This window comes from Drosophila teissieri, chromosome 2R (genome assembly GCF_016746235.2).
Source record: "Drosophila teissieri strain GT53w chromosome 2R, Prin_Dtei_1.1, whole genome shotgun sequence".
NCBI lineage: Eukaryota > Metazoa > Arthropoda > Insecta > Diptera > Drosophilidae > Drosophila > Drosophila teissieri.
This window is the reverse complement of record NC_053030.1, coordinates 14,989,478-15,010,995: the sequence shown is the minus strand read 5'-3', so window position 1 is coordinate 15,010,995 and position 21,518 is coordinate 14,989,478. Positions and strand designations below refer to the sequence as shown.

Here is a 21,518-nt window from a genome sequence, read left to right as displayed (position 1 = left end):
ATGTTCAGTTTAGTTCGTCAATCAATACGTCTGTGAAAAATGTTTAGGTAAGCTTGAGGTTGTGAAAATGTTTGTAATTAGTTTGCTAAGAACGAACTTCAGCTATTTATGTTTCATTTCGCGAGCTCAAAATAGGCCAAACAAATTGGCTTTTTGCAAATCAATTAAAGTGGTAATTCGATTTTTAGTGAATACCAATGTTAATTGTTTTTATGTCTATAGCTAAATACCTAAAAGTTACACCCTGCGGTGCTTAAAAGATGTACCCAACTCCTCACAACCCGATCCTCGTCAGCCATCAAGCGAAAAAAAGGTTTCAGTTTACAACTTTGGCCAAAATGAAAAAATAAAATGGTAACCACTAGAGAGCCAAACGCGCTTTTGGCCTTCGGGCAATAAACTTTACACAGCCATTGGAGCTTGGGGTATCTTTTCTGCTCCTAACTTTTTACATTTGTGGCAAATGTTGCATCATCATTAATACAAAACGGCCGCGGCAACAGCAGTACAATCGGTGATGATGTTTCGCTTGGTTGGGGCTTGTGGTCCCCCATCTGCAGAAATACACCCCGCACCTTCTGTGGAGCACAATCTTTCCACTTCTGTTGCCTCTGTTCATTGCAAATCGACACTTTCAAATGCAAATGCTGGAGATGATGACAGCTATAGCTTCTCCCATTTTTCATCAGCTGTGTACCGCGAAAAGTCGGCCTACAAATGTATATAAATCGATATCTATATCTATTTACTTCAGACCAATTAAGGTGTATTCAGTGTTTTAGTTAAATATTTTAAACTTGGGACTGGAAATTGTTCGCTGTGCCTGCGTTTAGCCTTTGGGCCTGAAATGCTAATGGTTAAAGCCGGGCCTATGCGAAGGTGCAGTTCATGAGTCAGCCTAACCATAAAATGTCAGTGTGATCAAAGAGCAGCAGTGGCTTGAGCCTGAATAAGAAACAGGCTGCACTCTCCACCGACTGCAATTTATCACGGCTTTCTGTTGCAACAGAAGACAGTAAACAGAAAATTTGTGAAATGCATTCAGGTGCCGCAAAATATTTAAAGCACGCCAACGGGGCCCACAATCTCCGCTCTCCGAGTTTAGTGAAGTCATTAAGCTGGAAGTTATGTAACCGAACGGATGGTTCGCCATGGGCCAATTTTCCGAGCCCTGCAGCAGCCGCAACATCCAACTACCAACTACCAACAACCAACTACCAACATTCAGCATCTGAACAGCTGAATCTGAAGCTGATTGAGCTGTAATTAGGCGGCTGCTTCATCGGATCTTGTCGGGTTTTTCTCCACTTGTATTTACTTCTTTTTCACCTGGCTGGAGTGTGTGTTGCAAGCCTAATTAGATGGAGCCGCGTTGTCAGTGGTTATGTGGGTCGCCTGGTAATCAACACCCGGCAAAAATGTGTTACAGACATACGCAGATAAAAGTATAATTTGAAAAGCTCCCAGCAAAAGGCAGTCAATTTGACATGAACGCCTGCGAGTCATAAACTGGCATTCCAGGCACGTCGAAAATTAACCAAAAGGTGTACACTGTATACGGTGTATACAGTATGCGATATAAATAATACAACAAAAATAAATAAAAAGAACAGAAGCACCAGAATGAAAAGCATAACTGCCGAATAAAGCGAAAACTGGGCACGGTCCAAAAGGTGTTGAGGTGACCACCGACCGAAAAGGCCAGGTGAACAACCGTCTGATTGCCTTTTGGGGATCTTTACAGCTATTTACTTATGCCGGTCTCGCGCCCTCTCTTTCACTCTCTCCGCTGCCGACTCTTTCTTTCTTTTTTCTGTTTTTTGTTATTTGTATTCCCATTTCCAGTGGCCAAAGACACCTGATTTTTCTTTGTTTTTGTATTTTTTCGTTGTATCTGCCAACATGTCGAGCACTCTAATTGTATTTGTTGTTTTCCTTTTTGTTTATAAACAAAGAAAGTTTGTAGAAAAAGTAAAGTAAACAACATCGCGGTGGGTGGAATATCTCGTGCGGCTGCAATTAGGGTTTAACCAACTGGAGCTGCAAATGAATTGAAATTGAATCATTATGAGTGCATACTTAATACTTTATTCCAAGTGTAATTAAGCAATTTGCATGGAAGCTGGTTCCTTACCTTGTTAGCATTATTATTTTACTTATTCATACTCGCTCCGGTGAAAAGTTGAGTGTGAAAAGTGCGACTTTTACATTTGTACGACTATATAAGCGATGTTGGATAATTCTTGCAATGCCTTCCTTTACATAACATTGATCAAAATTCACGGAACATTTCCCGTTCCACCTTTCATAAGTCGTGATTACATATCTCTCATATTTTCCTTTGAACTCTGGCTAATTTTTTGTTTTGCTTGAAGTTATGTAAACTTAATGCCCGCTCCATCAATGCCGGTAGCTCAGGCTTACGAGTAGGTTCATTCAGATATTTTTTGCCATCATCATCATCATCTGCCTCCATCGTCATCGTGTGTCTATCCGTTGGATCACTTTCACTGTCATTGGTTCCCCCGCGGGGCAGTTTCGCATTTGTTTTTGCAGGCATATTTAGTTTTTGCAGTATTGATATCATCAATGAATAAATGCGATAAATGTTTATTATATTTTATTTAGGGCACTGCTTGTTTTCCCATTTTTATGGCCATTCTCTTGCATTTAGTGCATGTTTTTTTTCTCTTGGCTTCATCTTTTTTTCTGATGTGTTGCACAAGCCGAATATCAAAATAAATTTGTAAAATAATTTTTTCAAACTTTTGATGTGCATAAATCCAACCAAAAACAACAACTGAACCAACCAACAAAAACTGAAACAGAAACAGAAAAAGAAAAAATGCCCTGTGCACAGCAGTTGCACGTATATAAATACGTAAAATGTAAACATTTTTGGCAACGAATGGTCAAATATTTGTTAACAAAGTACACATATGTACATATGTGTGTATAATGAATGGAAAATGTAAAATGAATGGTCACTGGGGAAGGGGGGTGGAGAGCTAAACAAAGAATTGCGGCAAGGTGCAAATATTCTGTTTTGTTATCCGTAATGAATGTATGCAAATAATTGCCGCATCGAGTGCAATGAATTTACAAGCTTGTGTTTCGTTTCGTTCGGTATTTATATCTCAATATTTGCTTAAATATACACGTGGCCCATTAATCTGACTTTTCTTCGATTTCGGTATCAATAGGGTGAATTACTGTCGAGCTTTTATTGTAGAACTATAAACTTGCTTGGCGTTCGATATGATGTCAGTATTATTTTCTATTTTGATTTCTTTTGAATTGATAAGAGGGTTTTGATAAGGATCCCGTCAAATAAATAGAGAAGGCTCAACAAATATATTTCGTATATTGATAATCCAACCAAGTTAAGCTGCGCGTTTGTCCGTTCAATTAATTTTCATTTTGCATATCCAAAGGTTCCAAAGAGTTCCAAGTGGTTGCTTTTTTTTTCTAGAATAGTGATATATCTGCTTTTTAGTTATCTGCCCAACAGATTAAGCAATTTGAAATAAAGTCGAGTTCAATTTTTCGATAGTCTTCTAAGAACTCTTCTATCTGATAGTAACTTGTAAGAAACTAAAATTCAACTGAAATCAGCATTGAAATTGGGTTCTAAATTTAAATAACTGTCTACAATGTGTGAACTTTTTAGATTTATAGCTTTGAGTATGAATTCACCCCGAAATTATCTGCATATGACTAATAGAGTTGTGAGTTCTCTTGCCGGCACAATGTGCGTTACAAGTTGCATATTTCGATTGAAACTGTAAACTATCTGTGGCTGTGGGTAGCAACGACAAACTTGTAGATTCAGATACTACCCACACTCGCAGATACAGGAAAGTGCAGTAACACAACTCTACGAGGCCATCGCTGGCGTCACTATAAAATCGCAGCCGCCTCGCCTGCAACTTTTACAATCGCAGCTAATTAGCAAATTCATGCTAATTTCGAAATGTAACAAATAAAATTACAACGTACACGTGTCACTTTGTGTAATTAGTTGCAACATGTTGGCAAAAGTTTAAGCACTCGAGAGGCCAAAGATAAGTCCTCGTCGTCGTTTGGAGTGATAAAACAAAAGTTATGTCCCATGGGAACGGAGAATGGAGCAGCGTTGCTGGAAAACTGCTGAGCGCATAATTCATAATGAAGATGTTGTAAGGAGCGATCGCTCCAAAGTCTAGACAAAGGGAGTGCTCGTTTATCACAATGCAAAAATGGGGCTCTCAGAAGGGGCCGGTCCGCGGTTCCTCCCCAAAGGAGGCTGGTCCCCGGGATTCTAAAGGAAGTCTGCGCATAATTACATCTCTTAAGAACTGGCCCGGACGTCTCCGCCTCTTTCTATGGAGACTTGAGAGGTGCCCACGGGACACGATTCGAAAAAAAGTTTATTTTAACTTCTTAAATAGTTCGCATAACATTTACTCATTGTTTTATTCCAGCATAAATGCTGCGTAGTTTCAGGAAATACTTTTTAAAGCATGACGATTTTTAAATGCTTAAAAGATGGTTATATTAGGTAACTAGCTTTCAATATAAGCTTGACTAACATAACATAATGAATATGTTTCTAGGGCATCACAACTAGTAGAACAGCTTCAAAGTTAGGAATACTACATTTTGTACCATTTCACCATCGTGTCACGAGGTCATTTCTATTCGGAAACGGACAGCTACTGAAACCCTTTGAAGGCCCAAATCGATTTTCGTTATTGATTGTAATGATTCCTTGGGCCTCATCCTTCATGCCTGCTGCCTGCTGCCTCTTGGCCTGCATCCATCCTTTCGCAGTGCTATGATTAATTTTTGTGTCGAGTCAGGTTTTGTGGGCTCTTGTTGTTGCTGGTGGTGCCTTTTGTGATTTGAAAAATTAGTGCAAACTGCAAATGATCATAAATCAAACAGTTTTGTTGATTGCATTCGAAGTGCCCACAAATTGCATGATTCTGCAATTTCTGGACTGCATCTCCTCGCCAAACCTGCAGTTTGCATTCCCCGGATGCTGCTGACACGACAACAACACTGGAGTCCCATGTCCCTTGTCTCTTGTCCCTTGGAAGTCGGGTGAAGTGGGGTAAAGGGCATTCCTGGCCATGTCGCCATGGTAGTTCCGCAAATAACTCGGATTTTTATGAGGCAAAAACAACTGGCGAAGAATTATTGGCTGGCGTGTGTATCTTTTTCGGCCTCTTATTGCCGGGCAGGCCTGCAATTTTTATTGTATTGTAATTAAATGACGTGTAGAAGGGCCACATTTGCGTAGCCCGACTTTATCGAAACCTTTGAATATTTCCCAATAAGAGACCTCCGTTTGTAGTTGCGACGATGACGAGACACGGTGATAACTGGTTTTCCAGCTAAGCAAATCCACTCCGCCGACTTTAGTTAATACACAACAAAAAAAAAGAAGCATCGCGTGTTTAGTTATGGCCACACGACCTTCGCTCATCGATGATTATGCGGGATATAGCATTGACCACTCAAAACGGTTCAAGACAATTGCACAAAATTAACTCCCATATCCGATGATGATGATGATGATGATGGTGATGGTGATGATGACGACGATGATAGCTGCGGTCGCCATGACGTAATCCCAGCACTTTGTCCGTCGATCATTAGCAAATAATTTACGCCATTTATTTTGGAAAGCCAGAGAGCAAAGTGGAGTTGGAATACCTTTCGGCAAAAGGGAATCGTTCTTGTAATCGGCTTAAAGTTTATGAACCACCATTTACCTTAATGAACTGCCATCGAGGTTTTCAACAGTTTGGGTGGTCGATGCCTGTAAGTAGCTTAAAGTCGATCGCCACAGCCGCAGTTTGTTCTCGCTTCTGTGTTTTGTTTTCCAGTTGCATCAGCTTCGCCCTTATCTGGCATTCGGGCAACATTGTATGTTTAGCCAGGGGAAATGCTGCAGTCCGCACTCAAAGCAGCGCTAATTAGTTTTGCCATTTCAATTAGCCCACCGATGTGTCGTCGAGATGGGACTTTGGCCATGCCCATCTATCTGGGTGAGTTGGTCACCGTATCCACATCCCCACGTCTACTGCCCACACCATGTAGCACCATAGCTTCATATCTCAACGTCATGCGATTGGATCGGGGTTCTTGGCCAAGTTGTCTGTCCTCGTATGCCTTGAAGTAGCTGCTGCATATCTGGCAGCACAGACAACGGCCAACACCTAACCGGTTTGGCAGAGCACACAGGGCAAAATGGCAAAAAGCAGGAAAAATATGCGATAATGCAGAATAGTATGTGGGCGTTTGAATTGAACCAGAGAGAAAGCCGAAAGCCGGCAGCCAGGTGAAGTAAAGTGGTGAAGAGAAGAGAAATGTCGGAAAGCCCGTTGGGGGACACTAAACCATATTGATTAGCCGGTGACCCCAAACTGAAAATGTTGGGAAAATGCTTAGGAATGTTTGCTGGCAAAAATGGGGATCAGGCAATCTGCATGCGAGACTTTATAAGCTATGAAAACTCATAGTAGGTAAATTCTTTTCTTTTTAAAGGCAATTTAGGTTAAGTAAAAAGGTTTTTTCAACAATTACCGAAAAAACTGTATTTTAATTACGTTAATAACACGCCATAAATATCACTCTTAATGGCTGTTTCCTGAACAAGCGCTTACCATTTCTAAGCCCATAAATTCTGAATATTAATTTCATATTTAACGCACTACCCGAACAATAATAAAACCCTTTACTATGGGAAACTCACCACGTGCGTGGCCAAAACGGAAATGAATACTGCCCCCACAAACATATGGACTCAGTGCCATAAATTCATAGCCTTACACAAATAATTAAGTGCCTAGTGATCTAGAGCTACAAGCACTCCGCTATCAGTTTGATAATGGAAAATGAATCGAAGCTCCATCTAATATATTCCGTGTGCATATTTCTCTGTAATTGCAGCTCTTGTGGTCACGCTCCCAGAAAAGTATCAGGCAGCGGAGAAGGAAACTCATGCAAAGGTGAGCAAACTGGAGGGAAAACAAACAAATTTTCAATGTCAATTTGTAGTCGGAATTTATGATAGCCATTGTTTTGTGCGCCAAATATGGCTAACAATTTCACTGAACATGGCCGGCTACTTACGGCCAACTAACTGGCCAGGAGGAGGCCAGGTTTCATTGTCTCGATTGTGTGTCTGTCGCAGCCGTTTATATGTATTTATTTTTCTTAACTTTTTTTTTTTGGTGTGTGCGCACGGCTGTCGGAGCTGGCTCTCGCTCTTGGCCTCGTTATTGTGCCAAATGGCCATAAAAGGTTAATTGGGTCCTTAGCAACTCTCCTGCAACAAATAATGCTGGCATTCCGGAGGCACTTGGACGGCTGCCTCGTCTACCTAGGCGCGACATAGAAAAATCTTAATTAGTTAATTAAAACAACAAACAACTGCAGTCGCGACAAGAACTGGTCAACTGCTTCAATGGGCCTCTTCTCTCCTCGCATTTTGTCCTTTCAACGCTTTGAAGTTAGCTACACAGAGACAAAAGCACAGGTGTTTCTTTCATACTTATGAAAATGTCGAAGCTTGGTGCTTATTTTCATATGAATGTGAATGAGCTCAATTTGAAATAGAGAAACCTCGATATGGGGATATTTAAAATTATATTACTTTGAAAATATATTTCGGCATTCAAAAAGCTTAAAGAAATAGTGACATTGCATTTCGCCTCTGTGCACTTTTCTGTTCTGTTTTTTAAGGGCCGGACTGCAAGTAGTTCACTTGGGCTACTGCATAATTCATTCGGTTTTAATGACATCGAGGCGTGGATGGTGGACTTGGATAGAGACACGTTGTCTGCTCCTCCATAGATCCATCCATGCCCTCCTGCAAATCCCTCGAGGTGGCATTAAACTATGAAAGGCATTTAGTTTAGCGATTTATATAGGCGACTTTTTGACAGTTTTATGTCGCCCAGATACAGATACAGAAACAGATACAAAACCAGATACACGTTGTCCGCCGATAACGAGCTTGCAGGCAGCTGAAATGTTTTCCTTGCAGCCTCATTAAATGGAGCGGCAAATGTTTATATATATTTATGTGGCGGCCACACTCGCCCCACAAATTCTCGTTATCCTTTGGCCATCGTCGATGCAATTGCCTGGCAGGGATTTATTTGCTTTTAAGCAGTTTGTAATTGCCGTTCGTCCAACGTACCAGCAGTGTAATCCACCAGATACCAGATAGTGGCAGGGAAGACCAAAGGGTTCTGAGTTTCTGAGTTTCGGTCCGGAGCAGGGAGCTTAGCTCCCAGAGGATTTCAAATTGATTTTACCTTAACGAACCGAATTAAAAGGGCTGAGGTGCAAACGCATTTAATGAGGAACTGTGATGTTAGCTACAGCTGCTGGAATTAGTCAGAGGCAACTAATAAATGGGAAAGATTATGCTTTATAAAGAATTAAATTTGTTGGGCGCGTGTAGCTAGCTTATTATAATCAGTAGGCCACACTAAAAGCACAGTGTGACCTTGCTAGCTTGTTAAATGCTTTGGGCAATTTTGAATGAATTATTGTTATTTTTATGTATCAATCTCAAAGAGTTGGAAACTTTTCATATGGCCTTTATAAGAGGTATTTATTTTTGAGAAGCTAAGCTCAAAAGTTCGGGCCACAACTTTTCCCAAAACAAGCAAACTTCTTGACAGGTTCAAAGTCCAGTCAATTTCCATAAACTTTTGTATGCAATATCATTTATGATCTAATTTGACTCATCTCCATTTCCCCTCCATACGACCTTTTGCCAAAAGTATAAAAACTTTTGCTCGTAGCAAATTGTTGAACATGGCAAACCTCGGCGAAAAATTCCAACGAATATTATTTTCAATTTCATCTAGCTCCACAAGTTTTATCCTTCCCAGTATTTTCTACTTTCTGCACCCCATCTTGGCCACAAAATGTGGGCCCTAATCTGATGCCGGCCGAAATGAGCAGTCGAAAAAGGGACAAGAAATATATATAATAGCAGCATGTAATGGTCGTGGACATGGAGAAATGACCACTAGGTGTTGGATGAGGGGAGTATAAGCAGGGTTGGGGGGATGACAAAGGCGTTGGAGCCCAAATTCGGAAAATGAAACCATTTTTGTCATTTGACAGGCAATTTTCAGGCGTAACGTTTTCGATTTTTCTAGCCCTCGGCCGTTCATTTTCCGCCACAACGCAACCGAATTATCTGCCTCGAAAAAAGGGCGGCCCAAAAAACATAGAAGAAATAAAATGTCTGCTGTCCGTTTGGTGACCCCAAAAAAAATCTATATCAAAATCTGACGATGTTAGTTTGTATGGCCAACAGAGGCAGAGGGGCGGATGTGTGTCCCCAAATCTGTTGCCATTTCTCATGTTTCGGTTGCCCGGCTCACAAAACATTTTTCCACAATTTCCACAAATTCCACAAGCCTGCCAATCTGCTGGGCACAGGGAACTGGAAACTGGGAACTGCGATGGTGTGGAATATTTAATCGAGCTGCCACATTGAAATATATTGAGTGCATTACCAAATCCAGCAGCCGCTCACAACTCAAATCTAGCTTTGGGCTATCATTTGATTAAATCTAAATCTGTTTACGAGCCGCACTTTTCCCACCCGTTTTCTGCCCTTTTTTATAGTCCCAGGCAGTGCAGGCAATAAATTAATTTTTCCCTCCTTCGCTGTTGTTGGTGGTTTGTTTTTAGCTTTTTGTTTGCTCTGGGAAAACCTGAACAAACAAAATTAACGCTGATAACTTGTTGTGTGTGGTTCGTTCTTTTTCAGTAGTTTTGGCAAACAGTTACAGCGACGGTTTGTTATTGTCGAGTTTTGCTAACGAATTAGAGTTGTGGTGTCCGTCTCTGTGTCTCTGGAAATATGCTAAATGGAAAAGAGCTTTGCCCCAAATAGAGGTGCTAAATAATATCAGGGTCAAATTCATTTGCATAGAGCAACCTTTTTTTTTGGTGAAGTTTAATTTACTGGAAGTTGACAAATAAATAAATAAATCAAATGATTCAAATCATAAATAGATGAGTAAACTTTCCAATTGACGAGTTTTACAGAAATGAGGAAATGGCTCAATCAACTTAATAGTCAGCAATAGGTAGTAGCCAGTCGTTTACCCGCTTTTAGCGCTGATAAATATTTAAGTTTCTTTGAAATTAGTTTCTTATTCAATTTGGCAAACTCTATGGCCAAATGGCCAAGAGCCAGGCGTATTGAAAGCGGCAAAATGCAATTCCCGCTCTGAAGTGCACGGAAAAACCAACAAAAGTCGAAACTCAAACAAAAGCCGAAAAGGCTAAAAAAAAGAAACGAATTTAAGGAAAGAACCGTGAAAATCGTGAAGATGCCGCCAACTGGTCAGGTTGAAAAATGGAAAAATGGCTCGGCATGGCAGGGGAATCGGAATTGAGGGCCCGGCGAAATGGCTTTGACTTCAAACTGAAACTGGCAAAAAAGGGGCAAACAAATAAATATTGGGGTCGTGCAATAAAACAGAGGGAAATCGCCGCACACTTTTGCTACACTGCAGGTTGCAGGTGGAAAATGCATGCATATGCAAATGAACAATTGATTTCCTTGCGGCCCATTTCAAGTTTTATTTGAATCGAATTTTCCCTTCAAATTGGCCTTTTCTCTTTCGCCCTGGCGATTTTCTGCGCCGTTGCAGCCATTTACTTTCTGGCCAACTTGCTTGACCCCCAAATTAGTTTCGTGGTTTCTGCTTGTTTTTGGCAAGGCATTAGACAGTGGAATGTTGACCTTGTTTTTTCGGCCTGTGCAAGTGCAAGGTCAGCCGAAACGGCCAAAAGAAAAATAACCGAATTGGAATCAGAGCAGAGAACTTTTCGACTGGACCGAAAACCAAAACTGAATCTGGGGAATTCTGATTACGTTCTATTTGAATTCTTCTCGCATTTCTCGCCGTAGTTTCTTTTTTTTTTTTTTGGGCTGGGCTAACAAGTTTGTCAAGTTTCTTTCGGAGAGTTTGTCGAATGAATTAGGCAAAAATCTAGCCCGACTTTTTGACAAGTTTGCTGGCAACAAAGGCAGCGATTTGTGGCCAGTTGTCATAGATTATCAAATCAAGTCTGCCGGACCAGAAATGGGAAAATAAATAATTTGATTTGATTTCTGGTTTATGGTTTATGGGCCTCCAATAATGATGATGGTGCTGATGGTGATGGTATCAGATGGGCAAGTTTGTTCAACTTTCAGAAACTCCAGGAAATTTTGGGCAGTAAAACTTTCCAAAAATGTAATGACATCTCTAATGAGTTTCCATGCAAATTGGCAATCAAAACTCGATATTCCCAAGAGAGAAAGACGACAACTCCATGAATCTCGTCGACTGGCAATTATTTAATTGCAGTTTAATAGCCCCCTCACTCGCTCATCCTGTAATTTATTTCCGAACAATGCAAAGTGCACACAAAAACGGCAAAAAGCCAAAACACACACACACACAGATACACAGATGGATGGAAAGAAACAGATGTTAGAGGAAAAACATTTAATTACATTTTCTAGATGTGTGTGGAAAGGCATTCCTCGTGCCCCCGTTTGTCAAATTAAGAGCCATGAAAAATGCGTGGCATGTTACCAATTGCCGGACTGGTGAGGATGCAGGTGAGGATGTGGCTGGAACAGGTCCTCCTCGATGGAGCGATTCGAACTGGTTACCTGGCGGCTGCCCGCCTCGCAAATTAACAGTTAAGCGCCAACGGTAAATAATTGTCAAAGACAACAACCAGTCCAAAGATGCTGCCTGCCTGCCAGCCGTTCAACCTGCAAACCTCACAAAAAAAAGAAGAAAAATAATATATAAAGCGCTTCGTGATGCACCGCTCACGGGAAAAGCTGAAGATGAAGACAAAGTCGCGCGCCGGTTGCATTTGCCATCGCAAATGAGGTTTGACTGGTTTCCGTGACATGAACCAAATGCCCAAAAGGAGTTCTGCCAAATACAGTGAAGCTCCGCTCTGAAGGCTGGGAAAATACATAGTATATAGTGTCAAATTATAAGCTAATGTTTTTAACTCAATCTTGTGCCTTATATAACATTATAGTTGGAAAGTTTAAGTTAATGTTTTTAAAAATGAAAAGACATATTTACGATTTTATTTTTGTATTTTTTTTTTGTTTGTTCAATATATACATGATGGTCTCAGTTAGTTCACTTTACCTACTCTATTGAATTCCAAGCCTTGAAACGACTAATTGCGAGCACTAGCCACCATTCTATTCACTTATCTAGTTAGAAAGTTTTCTAGATTAAATTCAATTTTCCAAATATTCCCAGATATCTGCGATAGTGCCGCCGCAGGCTAATCAGCCTTATTGCATTTAATGCTGATATTTTCTGGCAAAGAACCGAGCTGGTCCCGCCGCTGCAGAAGCACAGACCAAGTCGAATTCAATTACCATCCGTTGAGATTTCAATTTGTGCGGTGTGGCTGGCTGCTGCCTGCCTGCGATTCTGATTCTCACTGTACCTGCTCGGAAAGAAGACCTGTCGGTCTCTCCATCTGTCTGTCTGCTGGCAGCCAAACCCCAGCCAATCCCCTGGCCTGCGAACTTGGGGAACCTGGCGAGGCTGGCAAGATGCTGGTCTGCTTCTTAGACTGGTAATTCTAGTCGCCTTGGCAACTTCGCGCTGCTGGCGGATGTGCAAATATTTTGATTAAATTTTCTCCATGGCAACTTTCTTTCCACGAAGCGGAGCTGCCTGCAACTGCAGTGGCATCGGCAGTGGCAGCGGCAACCTCATCATCATCAGCAGTGGAAATGGCAGTGGCAGTGGCAGTGGCATCCATCTCCCAGTTTTCTGGCTCTGTTCTGTGCTTAGCCACTTTTGGTGTGTGTATATGGGTGTGTGTTCTCAGCTCTTTTCCCCTCTGATGCTCAAACACGTTTAGCCGTATCCTCGAACTTGACTTACGAATGGACATAATTCCCAAAAATTATGGCCCAAAGTTCAAGCTACAGTCTGACCCATTCAGACACAGCGACTTCATTGCAATGCACTCGGGAACCAAGAACTCATTAGAAACTGCAAAGTTTTCATTTGCCAGCGAATGCAAATGAATATTAAACGCGGGTGAAGAGGGGAACGTGGGAGTTCCTTGTGGCTGCGTTTTAATAACTGTGGATTAAGTCTGCATAAATAATAATGATTATAAACTGTGTGAACCGCAGCCAGCGTGAAAATGCACAGCCCGGAAAATTCCCTCCTCCACCCACGAAAAGTTTCCGCATAAGAAAAATGACAAATGATCGCCGGGCAAAAGTATTCAAAAAGTAGCTGGAAGAACAGCACACAAAAAATGAAAAAAAAGGCAAGCTGAAACCGTGACAATAAACTTTTCTTACCCGTTTTTCCTGCTCCCATCTGTTCGAAGGAAATGCGAAAAATTCTTGGACTTTGTTATGCGTAATTTGAGGTTTCTTATACCGAACCGAAACGCGGTTGTTCCGCAGGCGCGCCTTTAATTTGCAGTTAAGTGTTCGACGAATTATCTCGGCAATTATTCCTGAAGGCTCTGATTAATGCAGAGCATAGATAAGGCGCACCGAACTAAAAGCAATTTGCGAGGTAACCACTTATGCTCTTTCTTTTCCCATTCCCTACCGTACTGAGCCACCAGCCACCAGCCTATTGAATTTAATTGTATCTTATCTGGACAGCGGAACCGAGCTGAACTTAACTAGACTCATACTCATCGGGAGCGCACAAATTGTTCCACTCGCTTATCAGTCAATTAGCCGTGCGATAAGAGGCAACACGAAGCGAAATTGCAGGTAAATACCAGAAGCCCCAAGGGAACATCAACTTGGAAGAAGTCTGCCCGTCACTTTAACAATAGGAACACTTATCAGGCCTACGAGTACTTCCTTCCCTTGCCTTTTGCAGCTCTGTTTCTGCAGTTTTTGTGGTCTTTGCCTTGGTGGTGTTCCCATATCGCAGGAATAATAAAAGTTTCAATCCACTATCAAGCCGGAAATTGTTTCGTTTTGGGGCACAATCTGAGAGGCAACTCGTCAAACCCACACCCGCAAATACCTGATAGGTTAATTGGTGATAAAACACACCACCATTAATTTTCGATTAGTTTCAAGTGAAACTCACATAAATAAGTTTGTAATTGCTGAGCGAATGCCATTCACTATTACGTTTCCTCTGCACTCTGAAAACTGATACCTGAGTGATATATATACATATATATATGTTGCAAACAGCAACAAAGGGAATACTAAACCTTGCAACCTTCTCAAATTGATTTTATATGAATTTATCAGAAAGAGAACCCAATGTAGGCATATTAAATAGCAGCCATTATAGTGCATTATCCATGGAAACCCCAATACGACAATCGAAATAAATGAAATACCCATTTAGTAGAACGCACACCCCAAATGGCAGATATTATGATATCTATGGCCAGATAACTGCATTTCAAACAACGTCCCACCGCCGAAAGACCAAATCCCAAACCCCAAACCGAACATTACGCATACGCCGCGTGCACCGCAGCCAAACGAATGCCGCAGTGACAGAAGTGCGTTTTAATTATAACAAACATTTAAGCGGGGAATTTCAAGTTGCTGCCAGCCATCCATCAAAGAACTCATCAATTATGGGCTGTCGGGAATTTTATTTTGAAGCTGGTTCGCTAAACGATAAGGACATTCGAGTGACTCAATCAGACGACGACTTGCATCTGATAAACTAAATTTAGATGGGGAAAACTGACGAATGTGACGCGAAACGCCAATAATTAGCGTGTTGTGGACGTGTATTTTTGGCTGCTTCCAAAATAATAATTGAGATTGTCAACATTTGGTTTTGACGTTTCCCCCCACCCCGCGACCTGTCTGCCAACTTTAATCGCTCTATTTTCCGAGGGCAAACTCCGGCGGAGTTTGTGTGTGCGTGTGTGTGTGTTACTGTTTTTACAGCTGAGTGAGGACATGACATGCTGGTTACGACCCCTGTGAACCCACCTCGTCCCGAAGTAGTTCTCTTTTGTTTTCAATTTATAAGCGCATACAACGGAAATTGCCAACATGGCGGGGGGAAAATCACAGGGGGTTTGCTGGCTGCCTGGGTGGATGGCTGGTTGGCACTTGACCCCAACGAGCCATAACAAAAGGCACACGAAGTAATTAACTTGTATTTATTGTATGCACACATAGTTGCCATGACTAGTTTGCCTTTGGGGCGAAGACCCAACGTGGAGCGCTGGTTGATGCTGCCCTCTAATTGATAAGCTGCAAGTTGGATTGCCTGGCCCGGCCCTGTGGCATCCACATCGTTTTCGCCATGTGGCATGTGCAGGCGATTACTTTGGGCCAGAACTGCAGTCTCGGGCCACCGTCGCGGTGGTCAAGAAGATGCCTCGAATGAGCGCCAATCAAGGCCCCGACTAATGTTTATTAGTTTTCATTTTCCTTATATGCACATTTTCCTTAATAGACTCACTCACTCGAGGCTATGGTAAATTAGTTCTGCCACTGGGCTTACACGTTGCAAAAAGTCTTTGCAACGAGCTACATACTTCGTTCTAGGAAACATATTTCAAGCTGATAAATGTGTCTAGAATAAGTTATGACTGGATTTCCCACATAAATCTTATCAAATCAGTGACCCTGTATTTACCCATTTTTATATTTAAACTGTTAGCTTGAGCACCGGAAATTCTACATTTATTAAGTAGCTTATATAATACGTAGTTAAGTGCTTGCAAATGCTCGATTGGAATGGCTGACCATTGGGTCTGTGATATAATCCTGGCACTAATTCAATTGAAAACAATATCAAACGCAACCTTTGCCATTCGCCAGTCACATAATCCACTCCGCGGGCGTAGCAGCCTATGCTAATTGGATTAGCATCGAAGGGTATTCAACTGCGGTTAGCAGGCCAAAGAACCACAAGTTCTTGTTTGCCGCGTATGATGACGCTTCTGCCGCTGCCTCTTCTGCCTTCTCTGGAGGCACTGCACCAACCTGACACGCAACTCTACTCTCTGTGGGCCAACCACTTGAGCTCCTAACCCCCTCACTTCCCACCACACTTCACAGTACACTGGGAGAATTTATGCTCAACATTGGTTCATCCAACGTTTGCTGATCGAACTCGTTTTAAAGCACACCTTAATAGCTGGTATATTTAGTTTTTATAACTGTCCCAAATAACAGCCCCAATTAATGCCCAATTGAGGTGCAATTTTCCGGGCATACTGACCATGCTGGTCTGTTTTGGGCATGGACTGGAGTCCACTGTTGTGTAGGTCCACCTCTGTCCCGTTCTGATTCGTTGGCTTGGGGCTCAAGTGGCGTGTCCATGTCATTTACCTGGCAGCCACTCAAGTGGCAAGAGGACAGGTGCACGGGGCACGGAGTTCGGGGCACGGGGTACGGGGCTCCAACGAGCTCTGCGGATCTGTACAAAGTTCTGATGCGGTTTTTGCTGCAATTATATAATATTGACATTAGTTGCATGTTGGCCGTCGCTTTATGTTTACGATGAGGCCGGAGATTGAGACTGAGGGCAGCTCCTAGCTTTGAGCTTAATTGCAAAATGCAGCAGCAGATGCGGCGTCGTAAGGCGAGGAGATAAAGATGCGGCATCATCAGCAGAAATCCAAAATCAATATTATCGTTAATGACTCAATTACCCGATGTGCGTTTCAATTTAATAGCTTAACGTCATATAAATTAATTGCATTCACCAGCCCTCGAGGGCTGCGCTCTGCACTGAAATTGAATCATCACCTGATGGACACTCTTGCATCTCTCGTTCACAGGCCTTTTTCCAAGGAAAGTTATTCGCTTACACATATCCAGGAGCTTCAGACCGATCAACTGCAGAGACTGCCACAAATCATAGACGTAATCTTCCAAGAAGACAACGCATATCAGAAGGAGGCCGAAACCATAACAAACGATTGGAGGCGAGTGAAACATATCCTGCATCATAAATCATTGCCAGGCTTTGATTAATGTTGCGTATACGCAATGTGGTCGGCCCACAACTTGTACTTCAACTAAAGTGAAAGCTCAAATCGCTCAAAAAGGAGAGATATTCAGAACCGGCTTCCATTAGCACCTTCTGGGCTACAATCAACCACAACATCTCCATCAGCAGCACCGGTCGAGACCGCAAATCCAGAAACCAAAGATGGCCTTCATCTGGCGGCGACGTTCCACGACGATTGTCAAGCTGGTGGCCTTCGCCCTCGCCATTTGGTTTTGCATTGCCTTTCTGGTCTACACGGACGACACCCGGCGCCGAGCCGCCCAGGAGGGTGGTGCTGGTGCCAGTGGGGCGGGCAGTGCACCCGGAGTGGGCGGAGGAGCTGGAGGACTGGGTGATCCCATTGCCTTGGCGCTGAGGAACGAGCCTGCCGGCGAGGACTTTGGCAGCAATGGGAATGTCATCGGCGGCGGGGGCCAGAAGCAGGCGCATGATGAGGCCGACATCCCACCCACTGTGGGAAAACATAAGGCCGACCTGGAGGCGGAAAGGCTGCGAAAGAAGGCGGCCGATCAGCCAAAGAAAAAGCCACAAGAAGGTGAGTTGAGTTTTATTGCCCCTCGTATCGATTTATAGCATGAGATTTGTGAGCATAGTTTATGTAATATAACGCATTCAGGAATTTGGCAAACTAAAACTTTTAGTATCCACCTGGGAGTAGAAAGGAAACTATTCTCGTTTTCCAAAAATATATGTATCCAGAGATTCCCGTGATAACCAGCATTCTCGGACCATTAGTGCCCATTGCACTTTGCATATCGGAATCCCTCTGTTCTGTGCTCAACAATAAGCATTTATATTGAAATCAGTTGCACATTTATTTCCGACTCACATCCCTGCGCTTTCCCCGCTGCTCGCCAAACTATTCAGCTGAATTTTTCCGGTCTTGTTATCGACGCCAGAGATTCTATTTTTCCTCGTCCAAAGCATACCCCTCCTCCTCCCCGTTTTGCATCCACGAGTTGAGTTTTTTGCACTTCATTTCCACGCAATCGCTTGCAACTAATTCCCATCAATTCAATGCACACGCAGGCGAGATCCCTCCTCCTTTCCACTTCTTTTCCACCCATTTTCCCCCCACACGCTCTGAATTTTCCTGCTCGTTTTTTTTTTACGGTCACACATCCTCAATCCTTGTTTGGGAGATTGCATTTTGGGTCACTAGCCCGTTTCGATACAAGATGATGAAAGCGTACCAAACGGGGGATAATAACACATATTGCTTTCCTGTGTTCGCTGCGAGGAAAACTTGCTGCCTGTCACACTTCCTTCTTTCGGCCACCGCCTTTGTGCCTTTAAGAAAATTTCTAACAAGTTTTACAACCATGTCGAAGATGCCAGCGGCGCACACTAACAATCCGAACAACCCGAACAACAACAACATGCAGCGCAGCACTTAACAACTTGGAATTGCTGCCAAACAGCATTTTCAATGTCAGGGCGAGGGAATCCAGAGCGGGGTCCGCAGAGCAGAGCAGAGCAGGGGAGAGCAGAGATAGATATTCGCATTAAGCATTTGGCGGGGAAAAAGAAATAATGTTACTTACTAATCAAGTCAAGGCTTAGGAGCTGGCCCTGGGATTTTACTCAATGGACACTTGACTGGCCGCCCAGGCAAATCAATGAAGCCAGACCAAAGCCAACCAGCCATGAATTTCGAGGTGGACACACGGGGGATGGGGTTGCCTACGACCAGATCCAATGGGCAATGGGCAATGGGCTATGGGAATTGGATGGGGTCCGTAGCTTGTAGCTTCCTGTACCGAAGACCCTCCTCCATCTATTGCCTCGCATGTGGAACAAGCATTTAAGATTGCATCAGCATGTGGTCGCTCGCTTGGGCGACAACAGGGAACCGGGTGATGGCGAAGCAGCTGGGCTGGGAGATCTAGTCTCCCTGGCAGACAATGCACGTATTTGCAATTTCGCATATCATGTTTGCATCTCTCGCTTCTCGCTCCTTGCTGCTTTCTGCTTCTTCATCCCATGCCCATGCCCATGACCACACCATTCCATGCCCCTTCGTCATTATCGTCATCCTCGCAGTCATGGTGCTGCATCTGCTCATCAGCGTTGAGGTGGCAAAGCTACAAGTTGGACCCCGATCCTTGGCAGCAAGTCTGCAGATCTGCAACATCGGCAACATCGGAGGCATCAGCAGCTGCCCCATGGCGTCAAAATTGTGTGCAAGCCTACAAACGTTTACCAACACTCCCAGGAAAAGGGCTCGCACAAGGCGAACTATTGATTTTGAGGCACAGTGAAGCCTATAGAGAGAGTCTACATAGACTTCGGCTAGTATGCCAACGGTTTCCAAACAAGTTTATAGTTTAATTTGCCGCAAACAAGCACCAGTCGCTATCATCACAGTTATCTTATATTGCACGGCGTAAAAATCTGATTGTGTTTATTTGCCTCATAAGTTTGGTGTCTTTTATTACGAATGTGTACTATCCATAAATACTTATTAGCTATAATGCATGTACTAAAAATAATTACAAATACACTAAAATATTAGTCATCCAACAAAATCGAAACAAGTTCGCAACGGAACTTCTAGATTCTAGTAAAACAAGCAACTCAACACGTTTTATTACACGCCTGATATAATGGCATACTAATGAAGTCTATATAAAACTTGATTCTGATGTTTTGCATTTGACGAAACCCATTTCACTTATCTACATTTTCAAAGACTCTCCTCAACGCAGCCCATTAACTTTGGTTTATGGCTCTGAAAGACAGGCGAAGTGCTTCAATCTTCGTTCCAGAGAGGCTAGATCGTTTTACAACTGTGCATGTGGTTCTAGATAAAGAATGAGGTTATGGTCTGGAAATAGATCATTCTTCTGAGGGCCATAACTTGAGGTTACTCCCGATGGGGGGCTATTGTAGTGTGACCACTGTGGCATATCTTGCAGTGCCTCAAAGTTGCTCGGTTCTGTGTTCATAGCTGGTAATTAGTGTTGTTGTACTTATTGGCTTTGGCCTTGGGGCGCGTTACCACCACCGAAATGGCTGAAATGGGAAGAGGTTGCGAGTGGCTGCAACACGACGTTTATCGCGCGCTCGCATCGCGTTCTTAAGGCAACTAGCCCCCAACTTCCCCCCCACACCCCTCAGCACCCCCTGCATATCCCGGCATATCGGACCCTACCATATAATGCGGCAAGGGAACCTGCCTTCTGGCCATGTTATCTTGATCGTTGGCCCGTTTTCCCTGGCCACCTTTTGCCTCCCGATCGCCTTGAATCTTTCGTTTTTTGTTTTTTTTTGTTCGTTCTGCTCCTCATATATGCATAATTCTTGTTTTTACAATTTAGCAGCGATAATGATTTTATATATACACGGCGATGCGGACACGCCCCCTTTTGGGCCAGATTGATTTGAGCCTGGCCTGTGCGTTTTCCCCCGTTGCTTTTAATCAATGCTAATCCCAGTTCTTGATTTGTTTCATGTTCTTCGCATGTCTATTGGTATTTATGGCCCACACACACACACGCTTACATAAACATAAACATACATATACGCGTATCCCTTTCGGAAAATCCCTGGGCATTAGGCAAAATAACGGTACTTTGGCATATTATGTTACTTTTATGCGGAAAACATGATGATGAAACGCAGGCACGCAGCCAGAACACCCGATACGTCAGTTGCCCTCCCCTTGCCTCTTCCCCTCGCCCTCCCCGCACACACACGATAGCATTTGTCATGTGGCCACGCCCCCTTCCTCTACAGCGCACCGCCCCCATTTTCCACCTGCTGTCGCTGTCTATAACAAAACATTTATAGCTTCCTGTCACGCTCAGGCGTGTCCCTCGAGCTCTGTTCGCCGCGATTGTCTCCTTTTGTCTTTCCGCCCACCCCACCACAGTCCCCCCTTCCCCTTTGGGAGGTCCCCCCTCTCGGACGCCCCTGCTCTCGATACCCCCCTTCTGACTGATGGAAGGATATGGAAATATAACGCATACGCCATGCTGAACTACGCAAAACGACTGCAAAGCATTGTCAACTTCGATTTGCCAAATGCAGGACAGTGGAAGGTGAATTGATGTACAAAACTCGAACGGAAGAAGTTGACAACTGATTGATCAATTATCACTTAACTTTATTGGGATAAGCTGGAGAACAAAACACGTTTGTCAACAGATCCTACATGTGTCTGCGTTTGCCAACTTGGCACTTCAACTGTTACAATTTTCTAGGAACTCTTAATATTTCAAGAAATATTCAAGAGCCCGAAATAACGCCTAGATATTGATTTATGTGGACATGCATGGGAAGAAAGACAGCAAATAGTTTATAGTTTATTTGCTACACTCAGTGAATTGTCAACTGTGATTTATTAAATGTAAAAGTCGAGGGGAAATAATTGAAGAAAACGTCAGAAAGTACATTGATTAATTAAGATTTTATGTCAGAGGTGCCTTTTTGGCGAACTGCAAATAATGTCCACCCATATCG

General features: G+C 43.0%; 1 protein-coding gene across 2 annotated transcripts in view; it reads left to right on the top strand.

Annotated features, from left to right (window-relative positions):
- Positions 1-21,518, top strand: part of LOC122615023 (putative polypeptide N-acetylgalactosaminyltransferase 9) — a 59,015-nt gene that overhangs the window by 8,528 nt on the left and 28,969 nt on the right. For both annotated transcript variants that reach the window (XM_043789857.1, XM_043789855.1), the window contains exons 2-3: positions 6,940-6,998; positions 16,822-17,589. In XM_043789857.1, the coding sequence (XP_043645792.1) occupies positions 17,196-17,589 (394 nt within the window). In that variant the 5' untranslated portion in view covers positions 6,940-6,998; positions 16,822-17,195. The remainder of the gene's footprint in view (positions 1-6,939; positions 6,999-16,821; positions 17,590-21,518) is intronic.